Raw genomic sequence first — 23,426 nt, forward strand, 5'->3', positions numbered from 1 at the left:
GGACATGTGTGAACTGAGGCAGAACCAAGAGTCACTCAGTAGACATTAGAACTCAGATCAGGCCAATGACCAATCTTTATTCCCAAGGCCTGAGGTTGGCAAAACACTTACATATACTGCCTCCTTTGATCCACACAACAGTCCTGAAAGGTAGGTGCCGTTATTATCCCCATGGTAGAGCTAAGGAAACCAAAGTGACTGGCTAAGTGTCACCTGACTAGTAGGTGTCCAAGGTACATTTGGAACTCAGTGAAACAGACTTCCGTCCTGAGAGGAGGTTGGTTATGGATGCAGAACAAGGCATATGTTGTCAGACATGGATGATGTCTATTTAGAGCTGTTTAGAGGTTTGGAGTGACGTTGGGGCATGGGGGAGGGCCATAGGTGACAGCAAGGTAAATAAAGGCGTCAGTGAGACATTTAAACATTTTCAATAATCTGATAAGTTGCAGTGGAGCCCAGTAAGGTCTTCTGCATGAGGCACCTGAGACAGTTCAGGCATCTAAGGGTGTGCTGGTGGGATGAGGAGGGCGAGCATTGCAGTGGGATGCCCAAAGCTCGATGCCCTCACCATCTGCTGCCCGGTGCTCTAATTCCCGAGATAGCATGTGCCAACACAAACTGTACTTTCTGGGAGAATTGTGGGAGAAATGTGCCTCCTGGACTGACTAAAGGAAGGCAGTCCTTTTCACACTGAGTAGCAGAGTGGCAGGCCAGAGGCTGCAGTGGGGCTCAGCTCTAGAGCCAGCTGGGAATAATAGACCAGTTTTCTCCTGAGTGACCCAGAAGAGGAATGCTTTCCAGGATTAGAGAGTGCTAGATAGTTAAAGACCTGGTCTCCTAATAAGGGTCTTAAATGAAAAAAAAATCAACATTCCTAGAAAATAGGGAAGAGTACAAGTTTGCGTGATGGCTCATGTTCTGACATTTTTATCTGCAGAAGAAAAAAGTCTTTCTTAGAAAATGACTCAACAGAGGAAGTCTTCCTATCTCTAGCTCTGTCATTTTCTGGAAACTGGGGTTCTCTGGAGAAACTGTGCCCTTTGCCCACACCTCCCTCTAATTCCAGTGTCACCTCCAAGCCCCTCTGCCTTATCCAGCCAACACTTTTTCACCGAGCACCTGCCTTGTCTGTGTCCCCCTCCCTGCCCTGCCCCCCAGTTCTACATCTCTCCTTCCTCTCTAGCTTTGCTCCCTGTGTCCTGCCCATTCCCACAGCCCTTAAGGCAAGGTTGTCTTCCACCTTCGTGGCGTGGGTGCTCCGGCTAGGCTCTACATCCTGAGTCTCAGAGACACCAAAGTAGGCGGACAAGGCTTTTTCTGAGCCCAACTCATGGTGGCAGTATTGGGGGTTCCAAGCAGATGGAAGGGGAAATAAGATACCATGCCTCTGAGAAGGGAGAAGAAAAAAAAAGACATTGGTTTAAGTCAGGAAACAAAAAAAGGGGAACTGAGTGGCTGTGAAAGGGTGGGGTTTGCTCACACTGTCCTTCCTCTCTGGACTGGAAGAATATGTCTCCAGAGCCAGTGTCTCTGCCGATCGAATCCCACCTTCCACGTCTGGGCAGGTTAATGCATCTGGGAAACCACCAACATTGAGTCAGGACTGAGGTGGGTAGTCAATGAATGGTGGGTGGTCAACAGCGACTGGGTGACAGTGAGTACCTTCCCCCCTCAGGGCCATATGGGAGGGCAGGGAGATAACATGGCTGGTGTCAGAGATGGCCACAGGCAGTAGATGATGGCGGTGGGGGGCTCAAAAGCACCAAGTTCTGACAGTCAGCGCTAGATGACCAAGAGGGGCCAACGTTGTGGCCTAAAGGACTAAGGAAAGCAGAAGGAAGGAATGGAGAGGAGCCTCAGAATTAGTCCCAGGTGAGTGAGAAGCACGAGCACTGTCACAAATCAAAGTTCCCCCTTTCCGTAGCCTTTGAAAGTTTGTAGACTGCACCACAGGGCCCTTCTGGCCGTGGTGAGACCCCTTTATAGATTTGGCTTTCACGTTCAACTGGGCCTTAGAAGGCAGCAGCATGGTGGGGTGATTTGGAGGCAAAAAGCAGAGGCCTGAATTACAGAATCCCCCTACCACATTCCCTACAATTGGCTAATGCAATCAGGGCCCTTACTTGATGGCCTCCAGAAAGGGGGAGCCCACCACCTCCAGCAGCCACTTCAACTTCCAGCTCTAAATCCACCATTGTGGAATCCCAGATTTGGAGCTGAAAGGTACCAGGGAAGTCATCTGTTCCAGATATTGGGCATGCTAGTTCATCCCTCTGGATCTCAGTTTCCCTCTGTGTAAAATGAGAGGATTCCATTAGAGGACCTTGATGGTACTTTCTAGCATTCAATCCTGTGGTCTCGAAGTCCTCTGTGAATGAGCTGAAAGTCCCACCTTAGGATGATCAGGAGACTACAAGTAGCGAGTAAAGGCACAGTTAGAAGATGTGGGATACCTACTGAGGGTCCCACGAAGGCAAACATTAGGTTCCATGACAATCTCATATAAGGCATAAATATACAGTCAGAGCCAACCTAATGTTCATATTGGATTTAGGTCAAGGGCAGGCAGCCAGCATCACTGGTAGAGTCATTAGGTGGACCCTTTGTCTCCCATTCCTCACCTTTTCATTGTCCCTCTCCTTTCCTCATGTTCTCCTTCTCTTTCTTCCTCTTTTTCTTGCTCTCTCTCTCCTGTTCCCCCTTCCTTCTCTCCTCCCCTTGGCTCTGATGGGTATTGCTGAGCTAGCACTACTCGTCACTGTTACTGACCCTAATTGGGGCCCTCAGTCTAGTGGGGGACAGGGAATTTGAAGTCTGAGGCCTGGCATGGAATGTTGTCTCACTGTGGCCTCACCTCTGAGGGCCTCAGCAGGCACTTGACCTGCCTACGTATGCATCTGTCTCTTTGTTCCATGGCCTGCATCTCCTTCACCTGAGGCTGCCTGCCATCTGCCTGGCCTAGTGCCATAGACTTGAGAGAGCTGGGCTTGATGGCTGCCAAGATCCCTTCCCTCTCTGAACCCAGCTGGGGGGGGGGGGCGGCATTTCTGCATATATGGACATGCATGTGTGTGTATTCTTGTGCATGCACATGTGGCTGTGTGTATTTCTATGTATGTATACATGCATGTGTGTGGCTGTATTTCTGTGTGTACATGCATGCACGTGTGGTATGTGTATTTCTGTGTGTATGTACATGCATTGTGTGGCTGTGTACGTAATGCACATATGTGTGGCTGGGTATATTTCTATGTGTATGTACATGCATGCATATGTAGCTGGGTTGTAGTTCTGTGTGTGTACACACATACATGTGTGGCTATATTTCAGTGTGTATATACAAACATTGTGTGGCAATGTATGTACATGCATGCATTGTGGCTATGTGTATTTCTGTGTGTGTGTGCATGCACACGTGTGGCTGTGTATATGTTTCTGTGTGTACATGCATGCGCATGTGGCTGTGTGTATGTACATGCATGCACATATGGTTGTGTATTTCAGTGTATACGTACATGCATTGTGTGGCTGTGTGTATTTCTATATGTATGTATATGGGTACACGTGTGGCTATGAGGTGGGGGGTCCATCAGTGGGCAAGGAGCCAGCCCCCTCCAGTGTGACACTGCCTGTTCTCAGGGCCAATGGAGTATGCTAGAATCTCACTGAAGGTCTGTGGCCAGTGCTGGCTTCCCTCGTGGCAGGGCTGCAGCTGGCTGTATCCTGAGGCTTGGGCCCTGTAGGGCAGAGAAGGTTGTCCCTGATGCCTTATTCTTTCCTCCCAGGTCACTCGAGCAAGAGCAAGTGGCCACTCTCTGAATCCCCTTTGAAACTCATAGGGCAGAGGGAGAGGGGCTGCCCCTGTGATTTCATTGGTCCAGGGAACTTCCAGTGCAGAAACTCTCTCTGTCAACCATGTCGGCACCTTCTCTATGGCTCAGGCTAAGAGACTGAGTGCCTTGGTCACTAAGAGGGGAAGTGACTTGACCAGGGCCACACAGCCAGGATGCAGCAGAGATGGTCCTGGAATCCAGGTCATCCTGGCTTGGAGGTGATCCACTATACCACACTCCCCATCTTTAGGACTCACAAGAGCCAGAAAAGGTGTGTGTGACCATGGCAGAGGAAGAATGGAAAATTAATGTTCCTCCCTAGGCGAGGGACTGGAAAAGCAGTGAGAGAAATGCCAGGCCCAGGGCCCAGGCCACATGGTGCCAAGGGCTTTGTTTCCCTACTATGTTCCTTCGCTCATCTGGGCTCCCACTTTCCTTCAACCAAAAGGAAAGTGGAAACAAGGGGCAGGGGAGGGAGAAGGAAGTGACCACACACCAGGTTCCTTAGGGCTCCCTAGGACTTCTGGGCCTTGCTTTGCCTTTGCCACTGTGCCTGTAGTCGAGGATCGCAGTGCTGCCAGCTATAACTGATATAGGCCTGACCAAATCCCTGTGCCACTCTGAGCCTCAGTATCTTCATCTGTAAAATAAGAATAGTCTTGCCTGTGGCACCTCATTCACTGGGTTGTTGAGAAGATCAGAGGAAAACAATGTAGGCAGGCCGAAGAAGCTTACGGGGCCTCATGGGGGGGCGGGGTCAGGGGAGGCAGAAAATGGCTTCCTGCAGTGGCTTAGCATCAGGACCGAGCATTATTAGGGTGTTCAAACTTAGAAAAAGACCTAATTATTCCCATTCCTGGTGCTGTAGATATGAAGGGGGGGAAAGAAATTGGGAGGAAGAGAAGTGGTGGGAAGCCAGGCTAGCAGTTAGAAGGTTTGTTCAAGTTATATTGACTATCTGATTGATATGTATCCTGGTGAGATGCAGATACGGACTGGCTGGGTGACTGTGTCCAAGTCATTTCACCTCTCAGTGTCTCTTAAGACTGTAAGTTCTGGGTGAGTTGCTGGGCTACCAAATAAGGAAAATATTGTGTGAAACTGCTTTATTTGGAGGCTCAACCCACCCCTCCAAGATGGGGAGATTTGCTTGGTGTTGTTACCTGACTCTTTACACTTCGCCTCAATTTCCCTTTTGTGGATCTCTCTGTTAGATTAAAAAGTCCCATTTCCAGATCTTGGAGGCTGTCCTTGTTATTTCTTTGTTATTCTTTACAAATTCTTTGTGGTAGCAGACTTGTCTTTCTATCCTCCTCCAAGGGCATGAAAGTCCCTTCAGAGAATTGTGGGCCTCATCTGGTAGATCCATAAGAGTGTGTTTCTTCAAGCAGGTTTTTCTTTTCTATTTTTTTTTGAAGGAAGGAAGGCAAAGCAATTAGAATTAAGTGACTTGCCCAAGGTCACACAGCTAGTAAGTGTTAAGATTTGAACTCAGGTCCTCCTGACTCCAGGTCCAGTGCTCTATTCACTACACCACCTAGCTGCCCCCAAACAGGTTTTTCAAAAAATGAAGTCTACGTATACCAGGAAGAGACTTAGGTGAAAGGGATAATGCTGCTCATACAAGCCAGGGCTGGGAAGGGGGAGAAGGCCAGAGAATGAGGACTTTCAGTGAGTCATCCCTAAGGGAGAAGCTTCAGGAGATAGCTAACCAACCTGACACATGTCCTGGGGAGGCCTCTCATTTATGCAAATGAAGTTGCTGAGGGATTCAGCCAGAAGCAAGATACCATTGGGCCCCATGGGGCTTTCAGTTTCAGCGAGGCTGAAAATGCAGTGAAGGGGGAAAGAAGGAAGGAAGCAAGGAAGGAAGGCATTCAAAGAGCAGGGGTTGGACCACTCAGACCTACCCCTTCCTCCTGGCATATGCTCTCCCACATGCCCAGTACCCTGACTGACAGTGACCAGTGATGGCTCAGCTTAGTCACACTGCATGCCCCCAGAAACAAAATGAATTCTAGTCTGTTAGGTCACTCCCAGCCCCAAATGCCTAAAATTCTAGATAGAAAAGAGTTTGAATATCAGGCAAGTTGGAGCTTGGAATGGATGCCAACCCAGACAAATGAGCCAATGGAATGGGAGAGAGAGAGAAAGATGTGCCAGGCATGGAACAGCCAACTCACAACAAGAAGCGTGTATTAAGTTCTGGCTGTGTTCGGAGCACCCAGGTGGGAGCTGGGAGCCACACAACGTTTAAATAAGATTAGATCACTACCCTCTTAGAGCTACCAGTTCAGTGGGAGGATACGACCCAAAGGCTAAGAAGAGTAGCCTACATTTTATGCTGCCTTGTACTCACAGTTCAAAGCAATCCACGATGAGAGGCTACACAACAGAAGGGAAAGGGCAATGAGATCTCCAGTCCGACCATCCTAGCTCTACTGTTTACCTACCATGTGACTTTGAGAAGGTCACTTAAGCTCTTGGAGATTCCGTTTCCTCTTCCAAGAGGATCTCACCAATTCCTTCTCACTTTAAATCCTGAGCCTAGAAATACTTTTCAGGAGGTAGAACAAAGTGCCATGAGATCTGAGGACAGAAAGGCTTCATGGGTGAAATGGCATTTGAGCTGAGTTGAGTTGACCTATCAAGGATGGGAAGGCAATTCAACAGATGAAGAAGAGCATGGAAGACATTCCAAGGAACAGCATAAACGAAGCCACAGAGGCAAGACAATGCAGGAAGAATTCCAAAAAGAATGTAATCCAACAAGCACTGATTAAGCTCTTATGTCAAACAGCAAGTGAGACGCACCAGGGTACAAAGACAAAAAAAAATTCCTTCTCCTTAAGGACACATCTCCTGGATAGAGAAGAGTCCAGTTTAGCTGCAGTGTCAAGTAGGTGGAGCATGATGGTAGGGTAGATAGTATTGTAGGTGGTAGCATGAAAAAGCATGAGAAAGGTCATGGGGACCAGCTGGTCAGGGGCCTTGAATGATGAGCAGAGGAGTTTGTCCACTTAGGGGTTTTGAACGGAGTAGTTACATGAGCAGATCTATACTTGAGGAGGCTCATTCAGGCCATGGTATGAAGGATGGATCAGAGCAGGGAGAAAGAAAAAGACCTCTGTGTAAAGAGCCCATTGCAGTTGTTTGGGTGAGTGGTGATGGAGACCTGTACAGTGGAAACAGAAAGAAGATTGAACCAAAAGACATTGTGGAAATTGGATCTACAGGGATTGTATATGAAACTGAGGGACAGAGAAGAGGCAAAAATGATGCCAACGGGAGTCTGAGGGAGTCCGCCCAAGTTCAACACTGGAGGCTTTTCAGGAAGAATCCCTCTTGTATCCCCACCCAGTGTTTTCCTGCATATCTAAATTTGGCTCACGGCTTACAATCCTCCAAAAGGAAAGGGGCCTCAGCTCCCAGGCAAAAGTCCCTGAGGTGGCCCACATTCCTCTAGCTCCCGGATCTGTCCGCTAACCTTGTTGGCCATGCTGGCAGGACATCGGGCTAGAGATATCCTGGAGGCAGAGGGGATTGGGACTCGGGAGCTCCAGAGAGTTTGGGAGCAGGGCTGTGCTAGAGCCGGCTCGTGAGAGCAAATGCCACAAATCAGGACCTGGCTTATTGCTTTGTTGATTGTCTGGACTCAAGAAAGCATTTATGTTGCAGATTAAACTTTAAAATGTGTCACAGGTACTTTTTTCAGAGAGCTGGTTGTTAAACATTTATTGGCACATCCCAGATTAGAAGTCATCTATTTAGAGGTGGCAGCTGAAACCATGGGAGTCAATGAGTTTAAGAAGAAGAGGAAAGAGAAAGAAAATAGAAGAAAGAGGACCAAAGACAAGATCTCGGAGAACATCCACGTCAAGGTGTTGGAAAAAAAGGATGAAGAATTAGGGAAGGAGGCTGAGATGGAAGACAACCAGAAAAATGTGATCTCTCTGAAGCCAGAAAAGGAAAGCTAGAGAGAGACAGTTATGGGGTAGGGGGGAGATGGGGGGAGAAGTGGCAGGAGGATAAAGGACCTGGCAAACCTGACCATTTTTGAAGCAAGTGGGAAGGAACCAGTAGAGAAGGAGAGACTGAGGATGCTTGAGAGAGAATGGGAGTGAAAACAGTGGAGAAAGACCAAGATGTGATGCCAAGGATAGGCAAGAAGAAGGGGCCCGGGAGGAAGCCAGGCAGACTAAAGTAGAATTAAGAGCCACATGGTCCCACCAAAATGGAGCCAGAAACACCTGGAGCAAGAGTGCCATACCAGAGCAGAGAGGGGCATATGGTTTCAGGTTCAGGGGCACCTAAACACCTCTGCTGCCATGTGTAAAACTGACCAACTAGCTACCTGGCAATACCCTCATCACACTGTAGGAACCCTTCCACCCAAGCAAGGTAGGGGAAAGGAAGCTCCCCAGTTATCCAGAAGCTACCAAAGCCACAGAATAAACCTGGAAAACATTGCCAACAATGAAGCAGCAGCCCCAGGGCCTTCAGGGATTGGCACTGCATCACAGGATCCCTAATGTGGCCTCTGGAATGCCAAAGAACTGCTGAGAGTCAGACCCCCAAATTTGAGGAAGTTTCAAGGTCAACACTGAGGCCTGCCTCCCATCACTGGATCTGTCCTCAACTCTTCGTCCTCAAAGTGGAGCCCACCAAGCCTAGGTAAATTGAGTAGTCCCCACAGACGCCCTGCAGAGCCCAGTGGCTGTTCTCCAGGTTATAAGGTCAGGGAATCCCCAAACTTGATTCTCCTGGGAACTGATTGGAAATCATTTCAGACCTACTTTGGTCCATCAGCTACCTTCTCCACCCCTGACCAGGCAGTTCTAGAAACCTATTCATCTTCACAAAATGGAGCATCAGGAAGGGCAAGATCCTGGAAGAGAACAAAAAAGAACAAAGTTTCCCTTGCTGCAACCTGTGAGCACAGCTAGTGTTGAACATTCTGTCTGCCCACTGAGCATTTATTCTGGGACTGTGGAAATGCATTCAGGCAAAGAGCCCCATTAGGAAGGCACAAAAGACCCAGGCTAGAGGGCAATGGATGTCCCTTTCAAAGCCTCTCCATTCACAATGATGGCAACAGAGGATGGCAATCCCCCGATGGGGGTTGGGGACAGTCTTCACCTGGATCAGTGGGAAGTTAGTATGTATATTGTTGAGCCAGGGAATGACACTGTCAAAGTGCTATTTCAAAGGAGATGCTTCTCACAGTGGCATAGAGGATGGCTTGGAAGAGAGAACAGAGGTAGGGAGACCAGGTAAAAGGTTATATAGGTCATCCACAGGTTATTATAACAATTCTCATGTTTTGACTCAACATAAAGGAAACCTTAACAATTAGAGCCATCCCCAGAAGGAACTGACTGCTTTTTGAGGTACTGAATTCCCCATCTCCAGAGCTCTGGCTGAGGGGCCATTTGTAAGGGACCTTGAAGATGGAATTCATGCTTCATGTAAAGGTTAGACTAGACAACCTCTGAGGTCCCATCCAACCCTGAGATGCTGGGCTTCTTTTGTTGAACATGGGTTGGATTGCTCATGTTTCATGGGCTGTTGTGGTCAGAGAATTTATTTCCAAATTGTCCCTCTCCATTTGGAATGGGCCTTATTGTACTTAGCTTGGCTGGTCCTCAGAAAACAAATATCACCCATTGCCAGGCCCAGACTCAGAGCCTTCTCCAACATGGTAGAAGCCGCCAGAGCTTACACTCCACTGACATTGCCTTTGAGATCCCCTCCCCCCAAGGTCACATCACTGCCATGAGGCATCGGGATATATCACAGTCAAGCTAAAAAGGAACAGATCGTAGGGCCATAGATTTGGGGCTAGATAGGATCTTAGAGGCCGGTCTTCTCATTTTACAGATGAGGAAGCTCAGGTCCAGAGAATGAAGTGCCTTAGCCAAGGTCACCCAGATAAAAAGTGGCAGAACCAGGATTTCAATGTATGTCCTTGGACTCCAAATTCAGTGTTCTTTCCACCACCCACACAATCTCAGTGCTGTATTAGAGCCTGCTGTTTTGAATGGTCCCCTCGTTCTTTGTTCGCTTAGGTAAATCATAGGTTGCCATGGAGCTCGTAGGTTACTATGTGAGCATCTCAAGGCCTTACCCAGCAGCTCTTCCCCTTTGTCTCTCAGGTCTAGCTGTGGCAGGTTCTGCCTACTTATGAGGCCACAGGAAAAAGCTAGATAATCATCAGAAAGAAGGGAAACAAGCAGTGGGATTTGTTCCTGAACAACTGTATCTAAAGAGTTCTGATTACTGGGTGGATGTCAACCTGGGGAAAAGTTTCTAGCAATGTGCCATAAGACTATGTTCTTGCTTAGCCGTATTTCTGTTTGATGTGGTTTTTCTTTCCTTTTAAAAACATTTTAGAGTATTTTAGTCATTTCATTAAATATTTCCTAATTACATTTTAAAAATTTTGACATTCATTTGTAAAACTTTTGATTTCCAAATTTTCTCCCTCTCTCCCACCCTACCCCCACACCTTGAGAAGGCAGTAATATGATATATTTGCTATTTTTTTAAATTAACAACTTGATTAAAGATCTAAGCAGCTTGCATATCTGAATCACAGGTCATGTGAAGCTGGAAAGATAGCTAAATTAATTAGATAGTTGAATTGAGATCCAAGAAGATCTACACAGGCTGGAATAAGGAGCCAACTCCAACAACACCAGATGTTGAAGGCAGTGTGGTCCAGTGGAAAGAACACTGGCCCTGCGATCCAAGAGCCTGAGTTGGCATCTCAGCTCTATCACTAACTCTATATGCCATCTTGGGCAAGTCACTTGAACTCCTGAGGCCTCAGTTTCCTCCTCTGTTAAAGTGAGAGGATTGGACTAGATGGTCCCTGAAGTCCTTTCCAGTTCAAATCCATTCTGCCACTACATGGGGGGGCACGGTTAACTAAAAAACCAACCAATTTCTAGCACTTACTTACTATTCTCATGATGCTTTTCTCTACCTTTCTAACCGTAACGCTAGTGTTTCAGAGTTGATAGTAGAGCATTTCTTATAAACTTAGTGTGAGTGACAGACAAAAAGTATTGCTTCGTGACAGAACAAACGATATCATGTCTAGTCTTGGCCCCGAGAAGAACAAAGAGAAATACCTCCTTCCTTTTGTGGAGAGGTTGAGGCCTATGGATGCCTGAAGTTGCATGCACAGTTGCTGTATTGGTTCTGCTTAAATATTTTCCTTTGGTACATTGGAAGGCTTACTGTGTGAGATGGGGAAGGGCTACATCTGGAAATGACTGTAATGGAAAAACAAAAGGCATCCAAAAATCTTAGAATAATAATACCTTTTGAAAAAGCATTGTTTTGGTAACACTGATTTTCTTCCCAGACCTGAGGCCAACTCACTTTTCACCTTTTGTCATCTTTCTCTGTCTCAGTGTGTTTCTCCAAAGGAGCAGTAATATTATCAGCCATGCTTCCCTCACTAGGCCATCTTGACAATCACTAAGTTACATCCTGGTCATACATGGCTCAGACATCTGAGATAGGATCAGAGCAGAGAAGTACCATCACGTTGGGGCATGCTATTGCTGCTCTTGTTATCACTAAAACTGGTCACATGTATGGCTTCAAGAATAAGGACCTCACATCCTGATCCCCAGAGCTTTCATTCTCTTTCCTTCAGCTCGGGCAGGATCAGTGCAGTGGTAGTGTTGTTGTTCAGTCATGTCCAACTCTTTGGGACCCATCTGGGGTTTTCTTGGCCAAGATACTGGAGTGCCTTGCCATTTCCTTCTCCAGCTCATTTTACAGATGAGGAAACTGAGGCAAACAGTTACATGACTTGCCCAGGGTCATACAGCTACTAAGTGTCTGAGGTTGAATTTGAAATCAGGTCTTCCTGACTCCAGGCTTTGTGCTCTATCCACTGCAGTGCCACCTCGCTGCCCAGGCTCAGTGTGGAGACAGTTAATTGTACCTCCAACCCATAGGTGGGTTCCCTCACCCTCCCCAGATCCTGCTGGGCTACAGACCCCAGTGGGATGCCACATGAAAACAATTAAATACATTATCCAGGAAACTGGGAACTTAAAGTCCCAAATCAGCCCCTGTATTAAATTCCTGATCTCTTGGCCGGGTGGAGGGGGTTGGCGAGAGAGGCAACCATCAAGATGAACAGCTACACACAGCTGATCTTTGTTCACAGGCTACATATAAAATGAGTCTTGTTGGTGTCAATGCAGGTCTGCTTCTCTGGTATCTGGAGAACAGACAAATGTCTTCAGTATCCAAGATAATCAATTGACTTCTACAATAACCCAGTCTAACAGAGCCTCCCTATGGTGGGAGAGTTTACCCAAAACCTCCTTTGCCCAGGATTTGCCCCAGTAGGTGCTGTAGCAAAAGGGGAATCAGTGAAAACAAACAGCTCCTGGATAGCCTCCCATGGTGATCTTGAAAATGGGGCCCCTTGAGGTGGGCCAAGGATGAAGGAAGGCCAGCTGGTAGTCTGCTGGGCGCTCACGAGTTCTCTGTTTCTAGTGCCCACAGGTGAGGAGTACTGGGGAAAGAAGATAGAAGACATGGCGGCCGTAATCCTAGAAAGCATCTTTCTGAAGCGATCACAGCAGAAGAAGAAGACCTCCCCTCTGAACTTCAAGAAACGACTCTTTCTCTTGACCGTTCAGAAGCTCTCATATTATGAGTATGACTTTGAGCGTGGGGTGAGTGTACCTGCTGTAGGACAGCTAAGGCGGGTCTGTTCAACTTTGCAAAACACTTTCCATCCATTTAGCTCACTTGAGCCTCCCTCCCACCTGGTGAGGAAGGGCCTGCCGGTATTATTGCTCCATTTTACAGTGGAGGAAACCAAAGCTTACAAACATTATGTGACTTGCCCATAGTCACATACTGACTGGGTATCAGGAGCAGGATTTGAGCCCTGTCTTCTGACTGTAGCTTCAGGAGTCTAACCACTACACCAAACTGCCTCTTAGTGGGTGTTTCCTAAGTGTTATTGACAATACCGATGGTGCAGGCCAAGAACTGGATCTCTTGTCTTCTCCAGTTAGAATGTGAGTGCCTCAAGAGCAAAGACTGGCTTGCTTTTTTCTATGGAGCTCTGGCATTTTGCATATGATTTTGCACATAGTTGGTGCTTAATGAATGTTTTTTCATTCACTCATTCCCAGAAGGTCAGCTTGTGCTGTCATTCACAAAGATGGCAGGTCAGAGGTTCCCCTAGATCTTGTGCAAGTTGTCAGACTCTGATATTGGCAATGGAATTCAGACAACAAAATCGAATCATTTCTGTCTCTTCGTCACTTTCAGTAGCCCCATCTTGCTCATTTTGTTTTCTTTCTCAGAGACGAGGAAGTAAAAAGGGTTCAGTGGATGTGGAGAAGATCACCTGTGTGGAAACAGTGGTTCCTGAAAAAAATCCTCCCCCTGAGCGGCAGATCCCGGTGAGAACAGGTCACCTTTGCTATCCACCCACCCCTGTGCTGCTCAAAGGAGCCAAAGTATTTCGATCCAACCCTCTAAGTAAGCAGAGCATAATGACCTCTCAAAATATGGAGATGAGTTTAATTCAACAAACATTTTTAGGATACACAGTATCTCTTTCACAAAAAGATATAAGGTTTTATAACATGGTTGTTATTTTTGTTCTCTAGCACCAATGTCATAATTTTTAGATGGTGTAGCCCAGCAGTGTCAGACTCAAATAGGGGCCACTAGACAGTAAGTAAGGATGTCTGTGGGTACATGCTGACTTAGAAAACCACTAATTAACATCATCTATATCCTATTGTATGTTCATTTTGTTATACACTTCCAAATGACACTTTAATCTGCCTGTGAGCATGTTTGACACCTCTGAGTATGACTCTGTGAGTCTACAGGGTATTCCTAAAGTCTGGACACATAGGCAATTGATGGCAATGTGGAGTTATTGCATCGAGTTCATGTGAATCTTGCAAAGTGCATCAACCTTTGCATCACAAATGAATTGAAGATGTTCTTTGTTAATATTCCAATTAAATAAAATGTTGAAAATTTCATTCATTTCATTTCTTGAAAATATGCATTTTCGCCTATGTGTCCAGACTTTAGGAACACCCTGTAGAGTATGTTATCTGAACCAGACCTGTGACTTCATCAGCGTAGGGAATTCCTGGTAAGGAAACTCTCTCCCAACAGATGGACATCTGCTCTGAAACTTCCATTTTTAGAACATTGCCCTAGGGCACTGAGGGGTACGGTGACACAGCCAGTATGTCGCCTTCCTGACTCTCTCCACTGTATCACATTGTCTCTCACAGTATCTTATGATGTATAGAATAAATTGGATCCTCAGCTCTAGGGCATTGTAGAGCTGGACTGACACTGCGCCCCTCCCCAGTGTATTGCCTCCCACCTCCCTCCCTGTCCCCCAGAACCAAGGAGCTCGAGTGAGCACGGTTTGGTCTTGTTCTTTCAGTGTGTGCCAGGAGATCCTCGCTGTTCCCCTAGGTACCTTAGAGAATGTGCTCTTACATCTAGACAGTGAATTAGAGGCCTGGTTCTTGGATCCCTGAGGGAGGCCATGTGATCTCATTGCCATCCTTAGCTAGTCTGGATGTGGCTTTCATTATGGCCTTATACATCCCCCTTTCATGATTCTGAGCCTGGACAGACCAAAGAACCTGAGAAACTGGCTGTGTTGAGTCCTATGGATTGGTGCCCCTATGGCAAGGTTGTGGGCAGGGCCCACTAAGACGTGACTTTACCTTTGAACCAAAGCCTTCTGTGGCTAACAGGTGAGGGCCCATGGCCTCTATCTCTTTTTCTTACAGAGAAAGGGGGAAGAAGCCAGTGAGATGGAGCAGATCTCTATCATTGAGAGGTTCCCCTACCCCTTTCAGGTAAGTCCACCTCCCCCTAGCCACACTATGGTGGGCCTGGAACAGACTTTAGTGGGTGGCTCGTCCAATCTTATCCTCTTACAGATCCCCAGGGAGCAGAGATCGCAGGGGCCCAGGAAGTCAGGGTGAGGCTAAGGATTATTGTCTGCATGATGTTACCCTTACTGGTGGCAGGAAGGTAGAGGAAGACAGCTTCGGACACATCCATCAGTACTCCCTGGCTCCAGTCACCGAGATGCCCATTTGGTGACTGGACATCTCACTTCCTTTCAGTAGCCTTTCCCTATTGCTGGGCCTGTGAACTGGAAAAATCAGCCAGTGGACAAGGGCTGGGGGCTCACCATTCAAGGAGGGGCTGCTGTTGGGTTTACCATTAAACCCCAACTCAGTGTTAGCCTGGACTTTGGCAGGCACAGTGAGCACAAACTAAGCTGAGCACAGTAAAAAAAAATACCCCAAATGATTTGTTTTCATGGACCTGGCTCTCTCCTTTGTTCTGCAAGCAGAAACACAGCAGTCTCTAAGGCCCTGAAAGGCAGAGAAGGAACCGGAAGTGCCCCCCAGGAGGAGTGGGGAAGGGGGGAAAGGGGGGCCCAGGGAAGCCGAGGGGGGAAGGGGGTGGGGGAAGGCAGGCAGGGGAAGGGGGCGGGGGAAGGCAGGCAGGGGAAGGCCAGGTGGAAGGCAAGGGGAAGGGGGGCCTCTCAGTTACGGTTGTAGGAGCTCAGCAAAGGTCTGGTAACAAAGCCAGGGTGAATGAGGGCCTCTCATTTCCTTTCTTGGATGAGAAAGGAGCGGGGGAAGCAGGGGCCTTTTCGGGATAGGCTTTCTCCCACTGCTGTCTTCTGCCCTCAGAGTGCTAATGGAGACAGGCAGTTTCAAGAACACAAAGCAGCAGTGCCCTCCAAATCACTTCTCCCTGACTTCAAATTCACTGTGGGATGCTCCCCAGCTCCCAGTCTTATCACAGCCCCTGACAGTGGGGCCTCACTGTGGCAGGGCCTTAATAAGTGTGTCGGGGTCCATTTGACAAGTGGTTGATCTTCCCAATTATGATGTACTCTTGTTGTTGTTTGGGCCTGTCCCACTCTTGTGACCCCATTTGGCAAAGATACCTCAGTGCTTTGCTATTTCCTTCTCCAGCTCATTTTACAGATAAGTAAACTGAGGCAAGCAGGGTTACGTGACTTGCCCAGGGTCACACAGCCAGGACATATCTGAGGCCTGATTCACATTCAGGTCTTCTGGACTCTAGGCCCTGCACTCTATCCACATCACCACCTGGCTGCCCTTTATTTTCATTTAAGTTACAAGTACTTTCATGCCACTTGGTGGACACCAATGGGAAGGAATCAATTTAGGAGTAAACATTTTCTGTGGCTAAGTCAAGAGTCCAGTTCCTATTAATCATGACCTCTACCCACCTCTCTGGAGCTCAAGGTTTAAAAATCAGATGCCAAGAAAGGGGCAGTGTGGGCAGTGAGAAACAGTATGTGCTTTGAGGAGAGGCTTCGGGTTTTAATCCTGGCACCCCTACTTGGTGAACTTGGGCCAGACACTTAACCTCTAGGGGTCTGAATTAGAGAGAATTTTCTTATCTCTAAATCGAGGGAGGCCTAAGGTCCCTTTTGGCATGAAATCCATGAGCCATGATTATAAAACACTGGGGCAGGGGAGGGGGTGGCGCTGACAAGGATCAACATTATGACCCCAAACTATACAAACTAAACCACTTATCTGGAGGCCCTGAGATCATTTGGAAACCTAGACTAGAAATCTAGAACGGAAGCTCTGGAGAGTACAGATTATTTCATTTGCACCCCCAGGGCTGGCACAGGTCCTTAAATGCTTGCTGATTGATAGGAATTTACTAGCTGTGTGACCCTGGGCAAGTCACTTGGCCTCACTTTCATCCTCTGTAAAATGAGGATAATAGTAGCAGCACCTCCCTCTCAGGGTTATCGTGAAGGTCAGTGGAGACACAGACCCAGGCATGCGCATGCACACACATCACACATACACAGACACACAGAGACAAACAGACCCAGGCATGCTCGCGCACGCTCGTACACACACACACACACACACACACACACACACACACACACAAACAGACACACACAGATACACACAGATACACACAGACACACAGACCCAGGCATGAGCACACACACACACACACACACACAGACATACACAGACACACAGACCCAGGCATGTGCACACACACACACACACACACAGACACGCACATATAGACATAGGCATGCACATGTGCGCACGCACACACACACGTATAGACCTAGGCATGCACACACACACACACACACACAGATACACACAGACACACATACCCAGGCATGTGCACACACACACACAGACCCATACATATAGACATAGGCATGCACACACATACACATCCATACACACAGACCCAAGTGTGCACATGGGTGCACACACAGGCATGCATACAGACACACACACACACACGCACACACACACAGACACACAGTGGGTTGCAAAGCGTAAAGCACTATATAAGTACTAGCTATTGTCATTGTTATCGATAAGTATCGAACTTGCGTGTCTAGAATGATGGATAGAGAGTTCTGGCCATTTCCTGGCAGCCTGCGTCCCTCTGACCAGCCCCAGGCCTAGATGGGGTGGACACTGCAGATCTTCCTTCTTTGCCTAGAGGTCTAAGTGTTGGGGCTCTGTTCCTTCCACAGGTGGTGTATGACGAAGGCCCCCTCTACGTCTTCTCCCCAACAGAAGAACTGAGGAAGCGCTGGATCCACCAGCTCAAAAATGGTGAGGCTTGTTTGAAAAACCAACGAATGACGTTTTCCTTAGGCCTTGCAAACATCCTTATGAAATCTTCCCCAGTGGCCAAAATTGAGAGGTTCCAACTGGTCACCTGAAAGCCAGTGCCAAGAATGGGCTGATGGTCAAGGCTGAGCCTGTGCTCCCGGCGTCCCTGCTCCCTTCTGTCCCTCCGTGGACACCTGACAAAGACTGGGCAACTGTCAGAGTGATATTTTTGGGTTCCTTCTCTTAAGGAAGAACTATTCCCTGTGGTTATCCTAGCATAGCAACATCACAGGCTATAGAGCTAGGAGAGCCCTTCGAGGAGAGACCCAGAGAGGGGAAGGGAATGGCCCAAGAACACCCAGGTAGTACAGGGTCAAGGGAGGCTCTGAGCCCACACCATGCTGGATCTCAGCACTATGAAGGAAGAGGAGGGGGGGGACTTCATCTTTGGCGCTCCTTACACATTCTGGACCTTCCAAGAATCTAAGTTTGATCAGAGCCCACACTTTCTGCCTTTGGTCCCAATCTGACTCTGTGTACAGCTTGGATGAAACTTGCACAGGATGTATGCTTGCACATATACTCGTGTATATATAGCTACATGGCTGGTAGGGCCTGAGAGATTAACAGGCTGAACTGCCATCAGGAAAGGTTGCCTAGAGAAACAGGAAGGATGGCAGGCTGATAATGTACAGTTGGGTTATTGCATGATGGCCACTTGTCCTCATAAACATAACGATTCTTATGTGGAGACTTCTCTCTTCTTGGGACACATTTGCCCAACCCTAGAGCTCTAAGTGTGTTGTTGTTCAGTCACGTCCAACTCTTCATGACCATGGACCCTACTATCCGTGGAGTGGCTTGCCAGTTCCTTCTTCAGTGGATTAAGGCAAGCAGAGTTAAGTGTTTTGCCCAGGGTCACAAAGTTAGTATCTGAGGCTGGATTTGAACTCCAGTCTTCCTGACTCCAGGCCTGAGCTCTATCCACTGAGCCATCTAGCTGCCCCCATGTATAGTTGGTGCCAACGGTCTAGAGGGCAGGGGCTCCAGCTGAGAGGCGGGGTCTGCAGAAGCACATCCCATCACAACAGTCTTCTTTTTTTTAGCTTTATTGATCTTTTTTCATTTCTGGATATTATGCTCCCACCCCCATAAACCTCTCCCCTGTAACAAAGGAAAAAACCAACGCATCAACCTTGTCTTATGGTATATGTACTATTCCATAGCTGTAGTCCTCCACCTCAGAGGGGGATTCCTCTTCTCTTCTCCAAGGACCAAAGTGGTCATCATAATTACCCAGGGCTCAGACTCTTTTGGTTTTCTCTTTCATTTTTATAGCATTTTCCTGATTACTGATTTCACTCCATTTGTGGATATCTTCCCATGCTTCTCTGCATACTCCATATCCATAATTTCTTAGGGCGTAACGTTATTCCATTGCCTTTCTATATTCCAATTTGTTCAGCTATTCCCTAGGCGATGGGCACCCACTGACTTTGACCTCCTTAGGGGATCTCTTGGTCAAAGGGTATGAACAATTAAGTCACTTTTATCACATAATTGCAAATTGAATTACAGTATGGTTGGACAACTGATAGCTCCAAGTGTGTGGTATTGTGTCTGTCTTCCGGCAGCCCCCTCCATCACCATTTCCATCTGCTATTATCTTTGCCAGTTTGTTAGGGGCACAACGTTCACAACATTCTAGTTAGAACTTCAGGCCTGATTTAGTCTAACAAGCTTCTCTGGAGCTGGCACTGCCCCTGCCCTATTCCTACCTCCTGTTCCCCTGATTTCTGTGATCTGAAACCACTGACTGCTGGGAGACAAACATTCCTTTTCTTTGCCACCTCTTCCTATGCTCGCCCCCTGTCCAGTTTAGTCTTCCCCCTTTCCAGTGGCTATACTTCTGTGTGATGCCTTCTGAAATACCCACTGTATTTGTGACAGACTTCCCTCCATTTTTGGTCTCTTACATTCTTTATTCTTCTGGAGATAAAAGCAACCTGGCTTTCTCCTGCAGATGGCCCATCCCTGGCTGTCCTCTCCAGTGTGGGCCCTTCTTCCTCTCGCTGCCCCTTACATGCTGGGCTGACAGGAGAAAGTGGACTATTCCTTGCACCCCACGGTGGGTCACTTTCAGATGCTCCCTGTTCTCCTCACTCAGCAGGGTCTCCTTTGAAATGTGCACTATGTAATGTTATCACCTAGCCCAAACCCTTATCCCAGTTATCTCCAGCCTTTATGGCTCAGTCGTCCTCTGCATCCCAACCCTAGAGAGTAGTTTACAGTCAATGCCTTGGCGTCCTGACCCTGCCTTAACCCTGTAGTCTCTTACAGTCTGGACTTCATTTAATAGCTCTCTCCAGTGTTAACAATGTCCTCTTCATTGCTAAATCCCATGGCCTTTTCTCAGTCCTCATTCTTTTGGATCTTCCTTGCACCAATGGAAGTGAAAAGAAGGAAGTGATTCTTATAACTTTGGCACTGTTGACTTCCAATACCTCTTGGTGGATTCTCCTTCCTCTCTCTGACTTCTGTGCCCCTGCCCTCCTTCTCCTTTGGCCTGTCAGGCCCTTCATAGTCTCATTTGCTAGTTCACTGTATTCCTCCCGGCCCCCTAAGCAAGAGTGTCCACCCAGGTTCTATCCTGGGCCTTCTTCTCTTCTCCTGAAAGAATCATGCTGACTACAACAATGGAAATGAAAAAGACAAAATCCAGAAGCTGAACCCTGGCTAATTATAATGCCCGTTTATCTGTCTTATGCAAATGACCCCCAAACCACGTCTCTAATCAGTGTCCCTTTTTTCTGAACCTTTTCTCTCTGACTACCCACAGGATAGCTTCACTTGAACACCCTGACAAAAAATTCACTTTTACAAATTATATTGGTATTTTGGTCACGTTGTTGATTGTCTCTTTTAGTTCATTTTTTTACATGCTGTTTTTAGCCATCTTGTTCTCTTGGTCGTTTTTGGAGGGTTACATGAAGAGCCTGGGTGCCTTCGAACCTTCACATGTCTGTCTTGACTGGAAAACATACTTCCCCCACCTGACCTTTGGAGATTTTTCTAATGGCGATAATGCCAGAGTTGTTGAAACGTCACAAATGACAAAAATACCTTCTATTTGTATAGGGCTCTTGAGTGTTATCTCACTTGACCTTCCCAACTCTGACATAGACAGAGAAGATACTAGATGTCCCAAAGTCTTAGTAGAGCTCTTAAAACTGCACTAAGACTTTGGGGACAGCCTTTGTCATATTCAAAAATGAGTTCAGTTCATTTGAACATTCCCAGCACAATGGGGGGTATGCATTAGAGAGAGAGAATCATTCTTGTTCCCACCTATAGTACAGGCTCTACCCGAGCTCTCTTCTACTGAACTATGTAGCAGTTAAGCAGCAATACGCAGACCAGCTCCCACTATCCTTACCAAGGCAAATATCCTTTAAAGACAGAATGGAACTTTTCTTTTTGTCTTTGTCTCTCCAGTGCTTAGCACAGTAGCTGTCCCATGGTAGGTACTTAACATATGCTTCTTATATCACATTTAATGAAATGCTGGAGTGGGAATGAGAGAGAAAGAATTGGGTTTTTTTCTGGAAAGTGGAAGCCAAACCAATTCTCACCTGTTTCACAGGATGGTTGTAAGAGCAGCCTGAGAAAACCCAAGTCAAATGCTGTTCCTTGTTCTGTGTACAACATCCAATAGCATTCAGATGTTCTTTGAGAGGTTTCCAGTATTCAGGCCTACTGAGGACCAAAATACACTCATCATCAGGCCAGTAGAAAGAGTAAAGGGAGAGCTCATTGAGGCTAAGCTAAGTCTAATCAAAGGGGGGAAAAATGTAAGCCAGAGGGGCCCCAGGCTGCCGAATGACCTCTCACTCTCTTTTTCCCTCCCCACAGTGATCCGGTACAACAGTGACCTTGTGCAGAAATACCACCCTTGCTTCTGGATCGATGGGCAGTACCTCTGCTGCTCTCAGACAGCCAAAAATGCCATGGGCTGTCAAATCCTGGAGAATCGCAATGGAAGTGAGAGACCTGTCATTTCTTGCTTTGCTGTATCCTGTCTCCCTTATTTCTGTGGCTGACCTACCCCTGCTGTCCCTAAGCTCTTTCCCAGAATGCTTGCTTTCTTATCATTGGTTTCTTATTTTTCAGGCTTAAAACCGGGAAGCTCTCACCGGAAGACCAAAAAGCCTCTTCCTCCAACCCCCGAGGAGGACCAGGTATATGGGGACTCTGGATTTGGATGCTGATTCAATGGTGACCCAAGAGCTGAGTTAGAATACTAAAGGGGGAGGACCAGAGAACATCCCAGAGATGCACTGCTGTTTCTTTTATTGGGCATTTTGAAGCCAAACAATTAGGGGCACCATTTCTGGTGCAGGTAAAAGGTAGAGAGCTATAAAGCATTCTAGCTGCCACTGGGTGACACCACACACTTAAAATCTGCAGAATTCCTGCTATTTCTGTAGCCCTTTGTGGTTAATGAATCACATACATGCTTTGCCTCATTTGATTCTCCCAATAATACTTTGAGGGGCAGCTAGGTAGTACAGTGGATAGAGCACCAGGCCTGGAGGCCAAAAGACTCCTCTTCCTGAGTCAAATCCAACCTCAGATACTTCCTACTTGGGTGACCTTGGGCAAGTCACTTCACCCCATTTGCCTCAGTTTCCTCATCTGTAAAAGGAGCTGGAGAAGGAAATGGCAAACCCCTCCAGTATCTCTGCCAAGAAAACCACAAAAGGGGTCACAAAAGGTTGCACATAACTGAAAAAATGACCAAACAACAATAACAAAAATAAGACTGTGAGGCACATAGGCAGTTATCTCTGTTTTACAGATGAAAAAACTGAGTCCCAGAAATGCTAAGCAAATTGGCCAAAGTCAGCCAAGTACCAAGCTGCAGAGCTGTGACTAGAGGCTAGCCTTCCTGGACTTGTAGTTGACTGTCTTATTTGGGCTAGGCCAAAGGATTTGTTCTGTGAAGTTTGGATTCAGTTAAAGGGCCATCCTTGAGGACCTAGAGGGCCACACATGGCCTGGAGGCCGCAGGTTCCCCACCCCTGGGCTAGAATGTCTTGGGAAAACCCTCCAGATAGGAAGGAGGGGAAGGGGCTCCACTTTCATTTACATTACCTATTTTGATGTCCCACCCTACAGATTCTAAATAAACCACTCCCCCCTGAGCCAACGGGAGGTCCCAACCCCACAAACGAGCTCAAGAGGGTTGTTGCCCTTTATGACTATACACCGATGAATGCAAATGACCTGCAGCTCCAGAAGGGTGAAGAATATTTTATCCTGGAGGAGAGCACTTTGCCCTGGTGGAGAGCTCGGGACAAAAATGGGTGAGAGGCCATTCCAGCCATTCCCGAACCAGACACACCTGCACCCTGACACGGGCACAGTCCACAGTCTGACAGTGCAATCCTAATGTCCCTGTTATCATGGACAGACCCACCCAACACCCAATACACACACAAAATAGTATAGCCCTGGCCCAGGCCCCCAGCAAGCATCAGCCAGGTGGCCAAGGTCCTGGCCCTGCCGGAAGTTTGGGCTGTTTTTTCTTGTTTTGATTTTTGGTCTGGCTCTGCAATTTCATTGACATAGGGAAATACCAGTGAGTTCCCTATGCCTTCTACCAATGCAGATCTGCAAATGTTCTGCAATTTGTAATCTTTGACAGTTGAGTCAAGATCAGTCCACAAATATTTCTTAAAAGTGCCTACTATGTGCCAGGTACTGTGCTAAGCTCTGGGGATACAAAGGCAGGCAAAAAAAGCCCTTGCCCTCAAGGAACTGCCATTCTAATGGGAAACAACTATAATGGCAAACAACTATAAACACATAAGATCTAGACAGGGTAAAGTGG

The 23,426-nt window shown here is 47.3% G+C and overlaps 1 protein-coding gene across 2 annotated transcripts in view; it reads left to right on the forward strand.

The window, feature by feature from the left end:
* BTK (Bruton tyrosine kinase) overlaps positions 1-23,426 on the forward strand; it is a 40,415-nt gene that overhangs the window by 2,015 nt on the left and 14,974 nt on the right. The window contains exons 1-8 of one of the 2 annotated variants that reach the window (XM_036740335.1): positions 1,502-1,611; positions 12,363-12,544; positions 13,187-13,285; positions 14,657-14,725; positions 17,452-17,533; positions 21,446-21,574; positions 21,704-21,771; positions 22,712-22,899. In XM_036740335.1, coding sequence (XP_036596230.1) covers positions 12,404-12,544; positions 13,187-13,285; positions 14,657-14,725; positions 17,452-17,533; positions 21,446-21,574; positions 21,704-21,771; positions 22,712-22,899 — 776 coding nt within the window. In that variant the 5' untranslated portion in view covers positions 1,502-1,611; positions 12,363-12,403. Of the gene's footprint in view, positions 1-1,501; positions 1,612-12,362; positions 12,545-13,186; positions 13,286-14,656; positions 14,726-17,451; positions 17,534-21,445; positions 21,575-21,703; positions 21,772-22,711; positions 22,900-23,426 lie in introns of those variants that run through there. The other variant, XM_036740334.1, reaches the window with a different exon arrangement.

This window comes from Trichosurus vulpecula, chromosome X, assembly GCF_011100635.1.
Source record: "Trichosurus vulpecula isolate mTriVul1 chromosome X, mTriVul1.pri, whole genome shotgun sequence".
Lineage (NCBI taxonomy): Eukaryota > Metazoa > Chordata > Mammalia > Diprotodontia > Phalangeridae > Trichosurus > Trichosurus vulpecula.